The sequence below is a fragment of the Orbicella faveolata genome, unplaced genomic scaffold (genome assembly GCF_042242905.1).
Source record: "Orbicella faveolata isolate gen_17 unplaced genomic scaffold, um_ofav_v1 contig_26, whole genome shotgun sequence".
Lineage (NCBI taxonomy): Eukaryota > Metazoa > Cnidaria > Anthozoa > Scleractinia > Merulinidae > Orbicella > Orbicella faveolata.
The window spans coordinates 15,855,779-15,872,807 of record NW_028301554.1 but is presented as its reverse complement, the minus strand read 5'-3'; the positions used below and the strand labels follow the sequence as shown (position 1 = coordinate 15,872,807).

At 38.5% G+C, this 17,029-nt stretch overlaps 1 protein-coding gene and 1 long non-coding RNA gene across 5 annotated transcripts in view; both read right to left on the bottom strand.

Moving 5' to 3' along the window:
- LOC110064411 (uncharacterized) overlaps positions 1 to 8,306 on the bottom strand; it is a 237,601-nt gene extending 229,295 nt beyond the window's left edge. For 3 of the 4 annotated variants that reach the window (XR_016209239.1, XR_016209238.1, XR_016209240.1), the window contains exons 1-3: positions 8,039 to 8,306; positions 6,513 to 6,625; positions 3,923 to 4,070 (exon numbers count right to left, since the gene is read on the bottom strand). This is a non-coding gene — a long non-coding RNA (uncharacterized LOC110064411). The remainder of the gene's footprint in view (positions 1 to 3,922; positions 4,071 to 6,512; positions 6,626 to 8,038) is intronic. The other variant, XR_016209241.1, reaches the window with a different exon arrangement.
- Positions 8,307 to 12,420: 4,114 nt separating this feature from the next.
- On the bottom strand, positions 12,421 to 15,037 carry LOC110068398 (melanocyte-stimulating hormone receptor-like). Its single transcript, XM_020775811.2, has one exon. It carries the CDS (start codon positions 14,079 to 14,081, stop codon positions 13,098 to 13,100), a length of 984 nt encoding a protein of 327 aa, XP_020631470.2. The 5' UTR covers positions 14,082 to 15,037; the 3' UTR covers positions 12,421 to 13,097.
- Positions 15,038 to 17,029: the final 1,992 nt, after the last annotated feature.

Below are 17,029 nucleotides of genomic sequence, written 5' to 3'. Positions count from 1 at the left end.
TTTGGGGTGTTCTGGATTAGGATCAGTGATCCAAGATCACTCGGATCATGGTGCATCAAAGGAACCGACGAATCCACTCTGGCCATGGATTCACTTTCTTTGATAAACTATGATCCAAGTGATTGTTATGTAAAATCACACTGCAAAATCACTTGGTTGTGGAATGTCATTCTCTTGATTGGTTGGTAATTCTTCTTTTTTAGGTGCTCTCTTTCTCTCCTGCATTCCTTTGTGTTAGACTAGAGTAAGAAACTAGTGAGACAATCTCAGATAGTGCAGAATGCAATTGATAGCTCTTGCACTGTAGTCCCATAAGTACTCACTCCAGCTCAGTTCACTTCCGGTTTGTACATGTATCTACCTTGGTAGTCAGTTAGGGCTTTTCCCCTTAGCAGTATGTATGTTTCAAGGTTGTATTTTCATTCAAGGTCCAAAAACTTTGTACAAATTACTGTCTGTCACGGCAGGTTTTAAATTTTACTCTGGTGTTTTATGATGATTTTCCTTCATTTTAAATTCAATAATACGTTGAACAGACGTGACAATTTAACTCTTCGCGCCAACTTTGTAACTCAATACTTTTGTTTTCCTTGCAAAGGTATGTAACATGAAACTCTTGTTTTCTCCAAAATACACATAAATGAAAGAAAGTTAAATTTCTGACGAAGAAATGGAAGAGAAACAATTTTGAATTTTCTTGAAACGCAAATGTTCTTAATACCAATGAACAAGAACTAATTTAATTATCAGATAGTTGTGGAATACTTTTTCTTTTTCTGTTGCCACCTTTGTTGTTAACAATAAACAATTCAAAATTAATACACAACAACATTGACAGATACAACTGAGAAACATTTCAACAAGAAGTATTGAAGGTAAACAGTGCTACTTGGCTGACATTATCCTGTGTCGGTGAATGAGTCTCCTCAAAGACTGATTAAATTAATTTGTGCTTTCATTAAGTGCCACTGAGTCTGCAATAATAATTATTTGAGCACTTTCCTAGTTTCTTTTGTCACAAACTTACAATTTGCAGAATATTAAAGCCACTAAATTGGGAACTTTTTGGTCTCTCTTACAGATGCAATTATGGCAAGAAATAAACTAGCCACTAAGGAGAAGCTTTACATTTTCCTTCCTTATTTACACCCTGACAAACATACTATTGCAGTTTGAAGACAGCAGATGATATTTTTTGAACCGACCTGTGGGTAATTCTAAAAGATACATTTCATTTTTACCCTAAAAAGGGACAAGTGGCCCTACCTTACATATAAAAATAGGTCCGCAATGCGAACTTGTGTGGGATTTCAGTCAAATAAGAGTTGATGCACTATGGATGAATCAGAGGAATTGTAGCTTTACAGTGAATATTTATACATTTTGTCATTTTGTAGTGATGCTCGTCAAGTAAAGATATTGTAGAGTCCTGGTTATAAGATCCCAAGCTGCAGACGAAAAAACGGTTACATGAGAAATATGTTTGGACTTTAGTTTCCAGGAAATTCGCTCCCTTAGGGTTCAGTTACACGGAACTCTTTACCATGGTAAATGACCCTTTTACCACGGGAAACTGCATTTAGTGAGTATGACCAATATATGCGGAGGTAAATTTCCCGTGGTTAATACCTGTGGATACATCAAAAAGATCACATGCAGTGCCCTTGACATTCGATGTAGCAAGTTGCATTGGTGTTTTGATGTCCAAGGTATTGCAAGCAAATCACGTTTCTCCGTTTGTCATTAATATGTCACCGAAAAGGAAAAATGGTTTTCCTCCGTGTGCCATTTTTGTTACCTTGGCAAAATCCCGTGTAACCATTGTTTCACAACATATACTAAAATCCAGCAAAAAACAAACAAACAAACAAACAAAAACAAAAGTCAGCAGATATATATATAGCCCCAAGTCATTAGGGAGAGAGGGGGGTCATTGAAAGAGTCATTAAAGTAAACACATTTTGCAGGTAAGGCTTCTTTTTCGCAGCAGGGGTGAAAACAAATGACATCATCGAAAAGCAATGCACATGAGAAGGTTTAGTTTTTGATTGTGATTCTGGACCATGCAATCAACAATAACATGGCCTGTTTTGTCGGGATGCCAGATGACATGCTACATAACTGGTTGCAGGGAGTTTGTTTACAATAAAACAGCTCCGATCCACAAACACAACTTTTGAATCGCGTTGGCTTGGGGATGTTTACTGTGGGAACAGCCTTATTTTATGGGCTACATTTGTCCTGGGATGTGTTGATTAGTTCCAGTGGAGACAAATAGTTCAGTTAGTCTCAGCTCTTACACAGACGCTCCCCTGCCCCCACCTTAATGCACATGGAACGGCATCAGAAATGTTGTCTACTTTTATTCATCAGCGGAAATATTAGAATCGGTCGCTGGTTGCAGGGAGTTTGTTTACAATAAATCAGTTCCGATTGCAAATGTCAGCTAATATTCGTGCTTCCAGCTGAGAAAACTGTACATAAATTATACTTTTACAAATTAGCTTTTGTGCTAACATGACTAGAAAATGTTTAGCATGAAGTTTGAAGGCAAATGCAAATATTTAGTCCTTTTAAACTTGTGAGTCTAAGGAAACTGCACCGTCACGTAACGTATCAAGAAATCATGGTCTATCAGTTGAGAGGACCTCAACTTGCTAACCATAAATGCACAGGGAAACACTGGGCTTTGTCATTATGTTATATCTGTCCGTAAAACTTCAGTTGTTGATATAAAAAATGCTGACTTCAGCAATAGACGGGAGTTGAAAGTAATGAAAACAATCAAGCGTAACTTTTCTTCCGACAGTTGTAGACTATGCAGCGTGACATGCACAATGTTTACTAGAGCATATGACTAGAATTTCATTTCAGCAGAAATTGTCGGGATTTTCATCTGATCGAAGGAATTTCAATGTGACATAATTTAAATATGTAATTACAGAAGGTTCTGTCTGAGAACTGGAACTTCGTATGATTGTTGTATGACTGACTGATTGTTCCTTATTCATCCAAGAATTTTGCGCATACAGAGAAAGCGAATGTTTACCCACCTTATAATAAATGGCGCGTCAACAATAAATATGGCAGCGAGTGTCTGAAAAACACAACGACCTAAGGCCTAACACTCCCTCCAAGTCTCAAAAACAAGTCAAAATTTGCCAAAAACCAACACCCCCTAAGAGTAATCACACTAATGGCTGCCGCACAAAAACACTCAACCTTTTGCCAGAGGAACCCAGTCTACACACCAAGTAGAAACCATGTGACAAATGCTTTGCTCTCATGGACAAATAAATAAATAAATAAATATCGCTGGCGTTGACAAAGTGTGGGAAATCCCACACAAAAAACCGTGTGGAAACATATTAGTGTATAACACTAAGGATGCTAGAACCCATGCCTCTTACATGTTGGGTTCTACCATAAGGAAACCCACTCAACATTTGTGTGTGATTCTGTATGAAACGTATCCTCCACCTAATATATAAGACCCGAACGCTACCTAGTCTGCATAATTATGCATTTAGAGCAAATTGGGTTTGTTATAAAGAGAATACTGTAGTACCACAAGGAGAGCAAGGGGTTACTTGGAACAAATATATAGCCTTGCAATGTTCACACTTAACTGACATAGTTGGAACATGTTTTACGTAGGGTACACATGTACCTTTCCCATGCCACACCCACCACTTCCTTACCTGTAGACTAATTAATTAATGGAGATTAATTAATTAAACAAACATTAAAGTTTACACCTTAGTGCCTTATTTCCTAATTAGTGGAAGGCAGCCCCCAAAACCATCCAAATAGTGTACTCTGCACTAAAAACTAAGGGAGGCTACTTAGATTCTCTGACTAGCCAACTTCAGATGAGCTTATGACAGATCCAAGAATGATCTCACTGCCAAAACACACTTACCATGACTTTTAACTCTCCTGTATCTCATCCACACTCCATCTTGACTGGCCTCAAGTTCGAGCCTCATTTAGACACATCCTCCATTAATTTTGGGTGAATTACTCACTCAGTTTACATTTTGGTCTTGACTCTCAATCATGATCAGGACCTTTAAGATGCAAACCAGAGAGCATTAATTTTTATCTCATGAGATATGACATTAACTTACTTTCTAAAATTATAATATTGTAAGTTACAGCAGTTACCAACTGAGGTTACTTGTACCACTATATGGTAGAAGATCTGGTAAGCAACCCCCAAACTCAGCCCTTTGCCCCACCCCCTTCCAACTTACCACCACAGTATTGGGATCCTCTTTATTTTGAGCTGTTCTGGTCAGCAGTTCTTGGATGTTAACGTAGGTGCAGTACGCCCCATCGTCGTACATTACACATGTATGTAAAGCTGTAGCATGTTCAAGCATGGCATAGTTGAGTGATTTTTTGAGTGATGAGCTCCTTGCTATTTTGTGGAGCCATGGTGGCCTCATGATTAGAGCGGTCTGGGTTTGAGCCCTCGTCAGGGACACTGTGTTGTGTTCTTGGGCAAAACACTTAACTCTCACAGTGCCTCTCTCCACCCAGGAGTATAAATGGGTACCAGCGAATCGTTGGGGAAACCTGACAAATTGCGGGGCAGTGACCCGTGATGGTCTGGCATCCCGTCCAGGGGGAGTAGAAATACGCCTGTGATCGGAAAAGATTTTGTAATTGGCCCGGACTATTTTCCCATCCAACACAAGTTGGTGCTCAAAATCACCACCAGCTGACACACCTTTTTCCAGACAACCTCAGGGCAACCAAGTTTGAGATGCATATATTTTTGGAGGGCAAACTGGTGGTTGCCCCGTCTTGCAAGAGAACTGTAGAAATTCAAGATATCCTAAACTGGATAGAAGCCTTTACTATCTATTGCATTATTTTGTGAACTCCTCAGCTGACCAGGTGGACAAGGATGCTACTGCCACAGGCCTGAAAGACTGGTCAATAATGACTCCTGACCTTTACAACTTCCACACCCTGGTTTGGATGCCTGCCATGTCAAATAATTCCCAAACCAAGGCCCTTTCTTTGCTGTCGGGTTTGGACCACAATCCCCACTCATCTCAGTTTTGCCCACTCATGAAATGAGGGGACAGCTGTAGATATCAATGGTTCTTTGGCTGAGATTCCCCAGCTATGAGCCCCTTAGGCTCCAGGCTGCCTTTCTGTCAGCTCAGAGGTCCCTGCAGCCTGGCATGGGGGTTCACAACTGAGTTGTGAGCTTGATGCAGCTGGTAAATGCAGTTAAATGCAATTTAACTAAATTAACAACAAAGAGAAGCTGGCATTCATCAGGCAGTCAGTTGTTCTTGGATATCGGTGCAAGCGCAGTGCACCCCATCATAGTACACATTGTAGCAAGTTCAACCATGGAGTATATTTAGTTGAGCGGTTTGTCGTTGGAGCTCCTACTGTAGTTATTTTGCCTCGTCTTTTTCTGCCCCTCCCCCCAAACCCCATTTCCACTGTTATTTCAGTATGACAGGTGCCTGGATGAGCACATGTGGGACCCATGGCTGGTTTGTGGGGATTACTAGCCATGGGGGTGTTTTGCTGTCTAGGGGTAGGCTAATCAAAGTGGAGGTCCCCAGACATCCTGGGTGCCCATCTTCCATACAGTTTGATACACTTATTAAAATACATTTATAAGTAACAACCTTCAACATTACTTGAACCAGTTTGTTACAGTAAAATTTTACATTTTATATTTTTATCACTGATGTATCATTGACTCTGGGGAGTGAAGATTAACAATTGGTAATAGTTTTTTAAACGTTTTGATAATCTTTCAGTAAAATTTTTAAAACAAAAATCAAAATAATAATATTAAGCCTTGCACACTCCCTTTGTAATTAGATACTATTAAATGCAATGGTATTGTTTCAATATGCATCCAAATTTAACACCTAATGAATTTGCTGAAAGCAGCATTGGTCATTTTGGGTTTCTAGGCCATTCCTTTTTTATGATTACCTGAAACTGGAGCAAAAAAATTTCAAGTAGATAGTAGACAACTTGGTAGATGTGTACATTACTGACCATCATTCAGTGGAACCCCACCTTACGGTGACACTACTATATGGCCACCTCATTGTTATGGCTTCTTTATTCTGGCCTAAACAAAAAGCTCAGTCAGTCATTTTTTTTTTTTTTTTACCTAAAGAACCCCTTTAATACAGGCTTGCAACCCATTAATACAGCCAGATTTTTGTGTCCCATTGGTGACCAGATTAATGCGGTTCCACTGTATAACCGAAGTGACTGCTAATCATAAACATTTGGTTGTCATAATAAGAAAGGCACTTCTAAGATATATATGTTGTGGTTCAATATTACCCCTAGTACCTGGATTTGGTATTTTCTTTTGTTTCATGTACATTACTGACAACACATTATCACACACCAGGACAAAGGAAAATACATACCAAATTGAACCATGCATGAAATTGAACCACAACATATAAACATCATGTGATCTAACATGAATTATAATTATAATTATCACTCACCATGAATGAAAGAGTCAGAGTACATCGCTTGTTATACTTGCTGTCAATATAAGTTATTCTAGCATGAATTTAGTGCTACATTTTCAGACAAGCTGTCATTGTCATTATTCAACCTGGATGGATGATGAGAAGGTAAACAAATGTTAAACTGGTGAATAGAGAGAGCACTGTAAAATGTAATCTCTATGTTGTTATATGTTAACTAAATTGTAGCAAAGACACCCTAATAATCAAAGTCAGTAAACTTCAGCATACATCATGACCTAATAATACATGCTTGTGGTGTGAGTAAAGTTATTACTTCACTTCAATCACCAGACAAAATTATTTGGTACAAAGATGCTATTTACAAGGCTAAAAAGTTACACGTAAGCTAGGAAAAATCAAAAATCAAACCTAAAATTTTGGACTAATTAAGTCATCTTCGGGGCAAAAGACCCCTGCACTCGGAGAAACATTGGTTCATACAAAGTATTCCCCAACCAAAAGAATGGGATGCAGGGGCATAGCCAGGATTTTTCAAAGGGGGGTCACACTGTGTCAAAGTAAGCTTCACACCAGATTGTCATGGCATTTTTGCTACCTATTGTAGGATGTTTGCTTTAAGTGTATATGACATGAAAAATCATTTTAATCTGCTTATTTGAAACGCCTTTCAAAATACAGAAAAATGGCGTCTTTCTTTTTGAAATATCTATTTTCGTTTTAGAGATATTGACGTTTTTCTATTACGCAAATTAGAGCAGTAATGACATCATAATTATTGTTTGGAACTAAAAATTGGTAAAATACTAAATAAACTTGTAATATCTCTTGAAATATTGAAGCAGTGTTCTTGAAACTTGGCACCACAAATGTGCATGATAAAAGAAACAAAATGACTCCTGGCTAGGTAATCATACAGTTTTGAGTTTAATTTGGAATTAATTTGCACAATTGAGTTTTTCAAAAAGCTGAAATTGCACGAGCCACTTCAGCAAGTGCAATTCACCTTTTTGCAAAACTCACTTTCATCATTATTTCACTTGATATCATTGGCTTAGAAAATTTCCTTCAGCCAGTCATAATCCAGAATTATGATGTGTAATTTGCACTGGTGTTACACTTAAACTGCACTGCTCTCAGCCAATCAGAATCGAGTAATGTATCTTATTGAAGCTGAAATTTCGCGCTAAAATGAAGGAGTAATTTGCCACCCATGATCAGGATATTATGCAAATTACACTCACTCCCATTCGGGCATCTTCTAGTACCTATAGCATTGCCTAAAAGGATCAAGGGGTTCGAATTTACTTTTGTGCAATAAAAACTCAAACAAACATTAAGCCTACTCTCCGATATTCCTGTTCAAAGCAACAGATCGAGCGCGTGCCAAATGTTAGAAATTTAAATTTCCCGCGGGCATGAAGAAAAAAGCACTTAAAGTATTTTATTCAGCCAAGTTAAATGCTTACTTGGGCAATAGCAAGCGAGAAAAGACCCGGAGAAAAACTATCTTAAACACTACCTCTTATGTCTTAGTTTACCTTGGGTAGGATTCTTGTATTAGCGAGGAATGCCAGGCTGTTGTGTCGGCTGTTGTCGGAACGTGAGCGTTATTGGTCAACGTGGTTTCTGTTTTAGTGTTTTGCAGCCGCTGCAGCCATTTTCCGTGGAACCAAATCCAGCCAGACGAAGTAAAATACCTTTCAAAACTCAACTGATATCACAAAAGGCCTCTTCGCCACAGCTTTAGCTTCAAAATATGTTTGTATTAGCAAAACCTAATCATCCACCGCCATGTTGGATTCTCTTTCGTTCCGAGTTTCTTTGGGTCAAAACGAACGCGTCACGGACAAAAATCGCGCGCGGGAACTTTCGCGGAATCACGTTCATATGGGAGGGTCTCAATGGGGGGTTGACGGTTAAGTTCGAAATGACGTTTATAACACGAAATTAAAGCGTAAATTTGGCTTTAATTTTTCATAAAAGAATACAATTTTGCCCATAATAATACTGCTACCTATATTAATCGGTTTTACCCGATACTAGAAGTAAAGGACTTGCACAATGTATTTTTGAGATGTAATCAATTATAAACAGCATAACTTGACCCCATTTAAGTCAATCGATTAGTTCTCAATTAAGGATACCTGAGGCATTTGACGGCTAATATTGACTTGCTCATTTGACGGTTGACGGTAAAGATATTGCGTTTTTGACATCATAACTCGAGGATCTCGAGGATGCATAGCTGAAAACATAACATTGTCGCGAAACTCAAACGAAGCGAATTTTACTATATTCTCGCCATGAGAGTGCATCTTTCGATTATTATGCACCCTTACATACATGGGTCTATATAGAGGATATTGCACGGCGAGAATAGACGCGAATTTTATTTTCAATCGGTAAAAACAACATTTTATGAACGAGCGCAGCAAGTGATGTTTTAAGGTGGCTCCGTAGAGTATTTACGAACACCCTTCCTATAGAGCGCGAGATGGAAAAGGAAACTAAGTTAATTTCTCTTAAAGTTTTCCCTGTAGAGATTTACCAGTATGGGTACTGTTAAAATAAAGCTTATTTTTTGGATGTCAATTTTTGGATTAAGGCCGTTACCATGGTAACATCTCACCCAACGACAGGCAGATATATTCCTCATTTTGGCCTAAACTTTTAAATATTTATACTTTCCTTCAGTGAAATTTTTTCATCCTTTGCCACATCATGGAAATTATATTGCCTGACATTTTGAATTGGTAAAAATTCAAGGCTGTTCACACGGTTTTTGCAATATTCTGTCTACAATCTCCTGTCTACATTCAAAATCTAGTAACGTACTACCAACCTTCCAGAATCCTCCGATCATCACACTTATTACTTCTTAACCCCACGAATTTTCACCTGAAGACGTATGGTCCTCAAGCTTTTGCTGTTTCCGCTCCTGAACTCTGGAACAGTCTACCTGTTTCTATCCGTTCATGTGACAATCTAAGTTCTTTTAAACCTAAACTCAAAACTCATCTTTTTAAGAAAACTTATTATTCTTAGCGATTTTTATTTTTTATTACTTTCTTAAATGCACATTTTTAATTATTAAGATTAGTACAGCTCATTTTGGCGAATTGTACAGCGCCTAGAGCAGGCATGGATAGGCGCTATATAAATATTTATTTATTTAATTTGTCATTCTTCTAAATATATTAGATTAGCTATGACAGAGTTCAACAAAAATCGTATTTTACAGGAACTGTATGTGGTTACAACTGAGCCAAGTTTAAAAAAAATCACCGAAGGAAACGCGAGAAAATTCACTGTCAGCTTTGCTTTTTGTCCTCGTGTACGTTGACGTCATAAAAATCGAAAAACACTTACTTTTTCCTTTGAGCGCGCTCAGATTACTTGAGCTTTCGTCCTATGCGCGCGTGCAATCGTAAAACTATAGGGAGCCACCTTAAACACTAGAAAATAAAATTCATATCTTCAAGCCACTGAGTAATTTTACCTGTCACGTCATATGATTTATCGATTTTGCCATCCGTTACTTGCCAGTATTGCAACACTGCAGAATGTGAGTGTTCCGTGGGTATTCTTAAGACTTGCATAACCAACTGGTTAAGTCATGTATATGAGACATTGACCAAGCGTGTGGTTAAGATGGCAGGATATTGTCCAAGAGCTTTTCTTTCAGCTTGGCTGCACAGGTAGTCAATCACAACGCAGGATTTTGTTCACTTGATCCTTTCGCGGAGCTCGTCAAAATGAGAGATTTAAAAGCCACTCTCAAGTCCCTAGCCTTCCATTCATGCAAATCAAGACTTCAAATATAGAATGGAGCTAACCTACTCCGTCGTAACATCGCAAAATGTTATATTCCCGCTACTTGGGCAATATGAACTTTGCCGTGTTTGAACCCATGTCAAACAAGAGAGACGGCATTTCATCACCTTTCCAAGCACCGAGAAGAGGGCTGAACTTACGACGCGCAGCGGAGTATCTTTGACAACTTCCAGCTGCCGGTTTGGAGATTTATTAAATAAAACACTTCCTTAACTGTTTAGCTAAACCAAGGAGAAAACGGAGAAATAAAATAGTGAAAACGTACGTTAAGTGAAGTCATATGAGACCTTATGTAACACACTCACGAAGGAGGTACATGTGTAGTCACAGCCACTGCTCTGATTTCCCTTAAATAAACTTGATTAATTAATACTGAGTTTGAGAATTTCTCTTTTCTTCCCGGCTAGATGCTCTTCAAATTGAAATATAAGCAACAAGGTCACCCAACACATTACCTAATGGTACATCAGTTAGTCTGACTTGTAAGGCAGGGCAGAAATATGACATGGCGGCGAAATCTCCGAAATGAAGACCGAAAAGAATTGAGCGGTTTAATCCACAAGGTAATCGAGTGAATGAATGTCGTGCTACATCGCAAGCAGCTTAGTTATGAACTGCACGTTGTTGGTCGGTGTACTGACGAAAGACAAAGTTGGGAACTAGACATGCAGGACAAGAAATTCAGTCCGACGATCATTGCTAGACGAGAACGATTCAGGTTGATTTCCAAGGTAACTTAGTAAAAACCAACATGCTGTTATCCTTAAACGAGCTAGTAAGATTAAGATGAACAGTAGTTGTACAGTGTTGTAACCAACGACTATAATCTATAGTGCATGACGTTTATTTCTCTGCCCGGTGCTTTATGTAACGTAAATAAAGTGTAGAAGCATTAACATTCTCAACGGACAAGAGAAGATGAAGAGTAAGAGAGTTAATCTCCCATATAAACCTTATTCACAAGGCGATCCTTCTCAATTTATTTTTAGATAACTGCCAGAAATGTCCTGAATGTCCTGAAATAACACTGATGTGTAGGGTAACAAATCCGGCATCCTTGTATTTGTCACGTCTTTTATTATCAAGGACAACTTTTTGACACTCTCTCATCAGCGGGTGCGTGTTGACTTGCAAATAGATGAACCGCGGTTCTATCTTCCATTCAGCCATTCAAATAACTGTTGTTTCTTTAAGAACTGGTTCATGCTTAGTGTGCGTATATCGAGTTACGGATGCACGCGGGAAGTTTGGAGAGCACGAAAGAAGCGTAAGAGTTGCTCGAGGCGACAGCCGAGAGCAACTCTAGCTTCTTGAGTGCTCTTCAAACTTTCCAAGTGCATCCATAACTCGATATACGCACAGCTACAAGCATGAACCAATTCTTTCATAACATGGCGACAGCAACTTGGGTGCTAAGTCATGTTTTATTTTTGACTGACTACAAACTTCTCACAATGTACGGTGAAGAAAAACAAAGGCCATTAGGATCCTAACACGCCACAATCAGTTGAGCAGCGGTTGAACGAAAACGCTTAACCTTGTTTCTCGTAAAATTGTCACTGATAAAAACTTGGCTTCCTCGAATTAATTACAATGAAAATGTAAGCAGACAAAGTCAAAAATACTCGATGAAAATGTAGACAAACTTCACTTTGCCGAAACTTAATCAAAAGGAACTTGCACTAAACTCGACGGAACTTTTGCAGCTAAATTGAAACTGCACACGTCATCTTATATACGTACGGCCGTGCGTACAAAGAGATTTTGCTCATGATGGCTCAATGGGAATTAGATAGGACTAGGGCGCGCGCTATGTTTTAAACTATTGATGCATCAAGTCAAAATGTTGTGTCAAAATGTCGGCTGCGCCTCGTGGGTCCAGGACAAATTTTGACCACTGTGATGACGCGTATCGTTGTCGATAACACTACAGACCACGCTAAACCACATTTCGATTTGATTTTTACCACAACATCAACGTCAAAGAAAATGTTTTTTTTCAGAGCGCGAGCTGAAAACGGCATTACGTGACGCATTGACGCGTACCGCGTTGTCTGGACTCTTATCGACAACGGCAAATTAGCCGATCAGATTGCGAAATTAGTAACAATTGTGGTAAAAAGAGATTTCGTTCATGATGGCTCAATAGGAATTAGATAGGACAAGCGCGCGCGCTATGTTATAATTATCTATGATAGATATAGACTCATGTCTGGAAGCTGGATGCTGGATCTTCTCTTCCCAGTTTCTCGGAGTTGATTGACGAATTAAGGTAGTTTTAATAAGAAATGAGAAAAACAAGTTCCAATAAAACGGCTTTAAATTTAAGTAAAAATCCATTTCCGAGTGGTCCAAAGAAATTACAAGAACAAAAAAAAGAAAAGAAAAAAAAGGAACAATGAAAAAAGTTGTTTTCTTCTTAATGACGGTAAATAAAAAATAGATTACATTATCATCTTTTTGTCTATAAAATAACAGGAAAGAATATATATGTGGCTAGCAGCTTCAGAAAGAGTCACTGTTAGTGAGGGCTCTCTAAGATTGTTCCATAACAAATTAAGGCTTATAGAGTTAGCTATCAAACTGTATCAGGAATTTTGAACTAAAATAAATAGTCAAATTTTTCACGACCTCTAAATGCGAGTGTCCGAATCACGGCTACGCTGTCTTCTCAGTGTTTGGACTGGTCAAACACGGTCTTTCGTGTTTGATATATTACTTGAACTTGCGCTTAAACTTACATTTACACTTAGACTAAATTTACTAGTTACCATAGCTACCACCAAAAGATGATAATTGTGTAGCTTCATTCCTTGCCCTCGCGTTTACCAATGGCGTAACGCCAACGCGTCGAAACGGACGATAACAGCAGATTAAATCACGAATAGCTCCACGAAACTCAGGAATTCGTAAGATATACACAAGAGGATTCATAAAAGAATTAGCTAAGTGCATAAACTTACTTATCATAGTAAGATCCTTAAACAGTTTTATGTCAGAAAAAACACACTTTAAACAGAGATTCATAATGCTTAGTACAATTGGATAAGGCAGCCAGGTAAATGGGAAAATGACAGAAGCGATAACAAGTGTGATCGCCAGTCGCCTGTCCTTTTCTCTGCTTCGTTCGTGTCCAGATGCATGGCTTGTTCTCACCTTAAACCAAAGCGTTATGTAAGCTATGGTAGTCACTACGATTGGAAAGGAACACGATGCTAGCACCACGTGAAACATGAAAAGGTGTGGCAATAACCTGAACATGTCCAACAAGGGCAAAGATGCCACTATCAATGCAAGAATCCAAGGTATTGCAATGAAAACAGCGTATGTTAGCGGTGAGGTAACTCTGTGACGAAGTGGCCACCCCATGGCGAATAGTCGTTCGAGTGAGATACTTGCCAAAGTGAATATTGAAGCCATGCCTGATAGGAAATCGAAGAACCAGAATGCCGCTCTTGATCGCAACGTCACCTTGGCGACACCCAGGTTGATACAGATATATATCGGTACTGATATGGATGCAACCATGAAATCAGCACAAGCCAGTGAGATAAGTAAGTAGTGGGGAGGTCGTCGGAGCCTCTTTTGGGTGAAAGCAGCTATAGTGAGGACGTTTGTGACAAGTGCTATTATTCCAACAACACCTAGGAACACGCTCCATGTTATTTCCGCCCGTGTTGGTGGAGCCATGCGAAGGTAATATGATGAAAGATCGATATCTTGTGACGTGTTGCTGCTGTTTGGCATGCTTGCTATCCTAACAGAAAGAAATAGCTAAATTTAAGGCTACTCCAAACCTTCGCGGGGCTACTTTTGCCAAATTTTCCTTTTTTCTACCAAATTAAAGTTCATTATTTAAGGTGGTATGGTACCCTCAAATGGACCAAAAAGTTTGTTTAAATATGGTGAAGAAAGATCAATTGTGAGCTATTGCACTCAAGAAGAGAAATTAAATTTCTAGAGTTTTACTCAAAATGGTTGCTATGGAAACCAGCCACAGCCTTTTGAAGTAGTGTTTTACAGTATTGACGCCAACACTTCCTGCTCTTTTACAAAACAAGATTTGACTGTCAAATAAGCATATCATGTAAGTTTCTGTTTTGTTCTGTGCAATGAACCTACCTTTTGACAGTTAACTCTTATTTTCAGTGCTTTTTGCAGCTTTATTTGGAAATAACCTTATTTTTTACCACACCCAGTGGACAAATCATCTCATGTCACGACACTATTGGTCTTTGATCAGCCCAAGTTTCGGGAATTCTACTTAAAAACCTTGCAAAGTGGAAATGTTGGCGCGAAGTCAGTCGGTACAAAAGTAAACTTTTGAGAAAAATGCACTTTAAGTTTCTCACGCGAAGTATTAAGCATTTAACGAGCCACAAATAGTGGGAGGTGGGGTGCAGATTGGATCTCGGGGGAGGGGGTGCAATGGTTGTTCTATTTTGTAAAAAGTTACCGCAGTTGTGGGAAATATTCCTGTCATAAGGGAAATGAATGAGCCTGTGATGGCAATTTGAGGCAAAGCTTTTCACAAATAATTATACCAATCGAGTTGTGTATGTCTTAAAAGTTTTTTTCTAAATAGTTTCGTTCATATAAGTTAAAAATAATCTATATTTTTGGTCACGTTCTCAGGGTCTTAAGTCTTGTATTTCCAAGAAATTGAATTTTTCATGAACATCGCCATATTTTAGGGTACCATACCCCCTTAACCCTTTGAATACCAAACTTTCGCCAAAAAGTACCGTTTTTAACCGTTTAGTCAGGTTTTTTAGCTGCCATGACTCTAAATAAGCCTAAGTTTTGCTAAAAAAAGCTTTTCTTTACTAAAAGGAGAGATTTTTCGAGGATTAGGTACAAAATTGAGCAAAACTTCAATTCCGGGCATGCGCATAAGCCAAAATTTGGACTTCTTTTTTTTTTTTGCCATTAACCCTTCTCAATTTTGTTCGTTGCCCCTTTCCTTTCTGTTTTTCTCGGCCCTTTTACACTGGCTACTTTTTGCATTGTATGTTCTTTCTGGCTGCAGTGAAAAGTGGGATGTTAATTACGGGCGAAGCCTAGAAATGGACCTTGATCAATCATAGGCGTTGTGGACCATTTTACCACCGTTTTTGCACCAAAACTGATAACGTTGTTTTTCGATTTGCGACGTCGGAATCTAAACCTGACCATTATGCGGAAAGGCCTAGCCTAGTACTACTATCTGCTTATAAAGAATATCTGATGACATTTAAATTGATGACGTCACAAGTGGTACAAAGAGCACGACTATTAATTACTCATATATGCGTAGTTGGTATTCAAAGGGTTAAGGTAACATTTTCCAAAAAATGAAAATAAAACATTAAAACGTGCGCGTGTTATTAAGAAAAAGATTTTTTAATAAAAGTTAATAAACCGTCAACGTGAGAGAAAGATCCTATATCAAATACTTCCAATTTTAGATTTCATGTCCATCAAGAATGACTTCTTGTAATTACGCTTCGGCAATTGCTCCATAATTTCTTTTTGTTTGTTGCGCATCGTTTAACTTCTGTTTTGTTCTTTATTGTTGACCACCGGCTTAAGACATGTGCGCCTAAAACGTGACTGAAACACTATCGCTTTCCCGCGAAGCTCCAGTTTGCATACTGTGAACAATAGGGGTTCTGTTAGTACATTGGCTGGCGGCTTTTTGAGTTGACATATCCCTCTGAGAAGGCGTGACATGTTTATAAATCTTTAAAAGGCGAAAACTCGCACTCGTTTTTCTAAAGAATCCCTCCTCATTTACTGATAGGTAAGGGAAAAAAGTATGTCGGCAAATTCTTCCATTCTCAACACTTTTCTTGTGGCGGCCTCTAACGCAACACGTTACGCGAATTTTTCGATAGCGGAACTTGACAGATCTATAAAATGATAACCAACAGAAATAAAAGAAAACTGCCGACACACTTTCAGAGATTGATGCTTTGTGATTAACACTGCACAATGATCGCATTTAATACCCGATTAATTCGCCGGAATGTCACTAGGTCATTTTGGCGTTAACGGCTTCAGCCGCCTTTAGAAAGCAATCGGCAAAACAGAATATAATTTTACCGAATTCTACATTTAATTATTTTTCTATTGATATTTAATATAAATCTACTGACGTTCTATCGCGAATGCTGTTCTCTGATTGGCTACGCTACCCACTATCTATTCTGTGATAGATAGTGAGTGGCGTAGCAGTGTGCCCTTACCAGCAAAATAACGGCTGCTTCTTGGCGTTTTCGAAGTATCTGAGAAGAGGGTTTCGATAAAGTTTTGAACGACTAGTAGATTTATACTAAAACAATCAGATTATTCGCTCTCAATTTCTATGCGTGATATATATAGGTGACGAGGGCGCAATAGAAATCTCGAGCTCATAATCTTATTGTTTAATAGTTTGTGGGGGTTTCCTTGGAAACAGCGCAGGTAAGAATTTTTTTCTGGAGGACACCCGCGAAGGTTTGGAGTAACCTTAAACAAAAGTTGATTTCTTAGCAAAAAATAACACGTTTCCATAATAACAAGGAAATTTTGAAAGAAAAAGATGTATCATTTTCTATTTGGTTCCCAATTGCTTGTAAGGAAATAGCTTCATCACACTCATCCACCTGAGTGGTTTTATCTAAACACTAATTTGCACATTTATATTTTCATAGACTTTATCTGAATCAACTTTA

Bases quoted from the DNA above. Each gene is read 5' to 3' on its own strand.
- LOC110068398 (XM_020775811.2), bottom strand. From the start codon at position 14,081: ATGCCAAACAGCAGCAACACGTCACAAGATATCGATCTTTCATCATAT.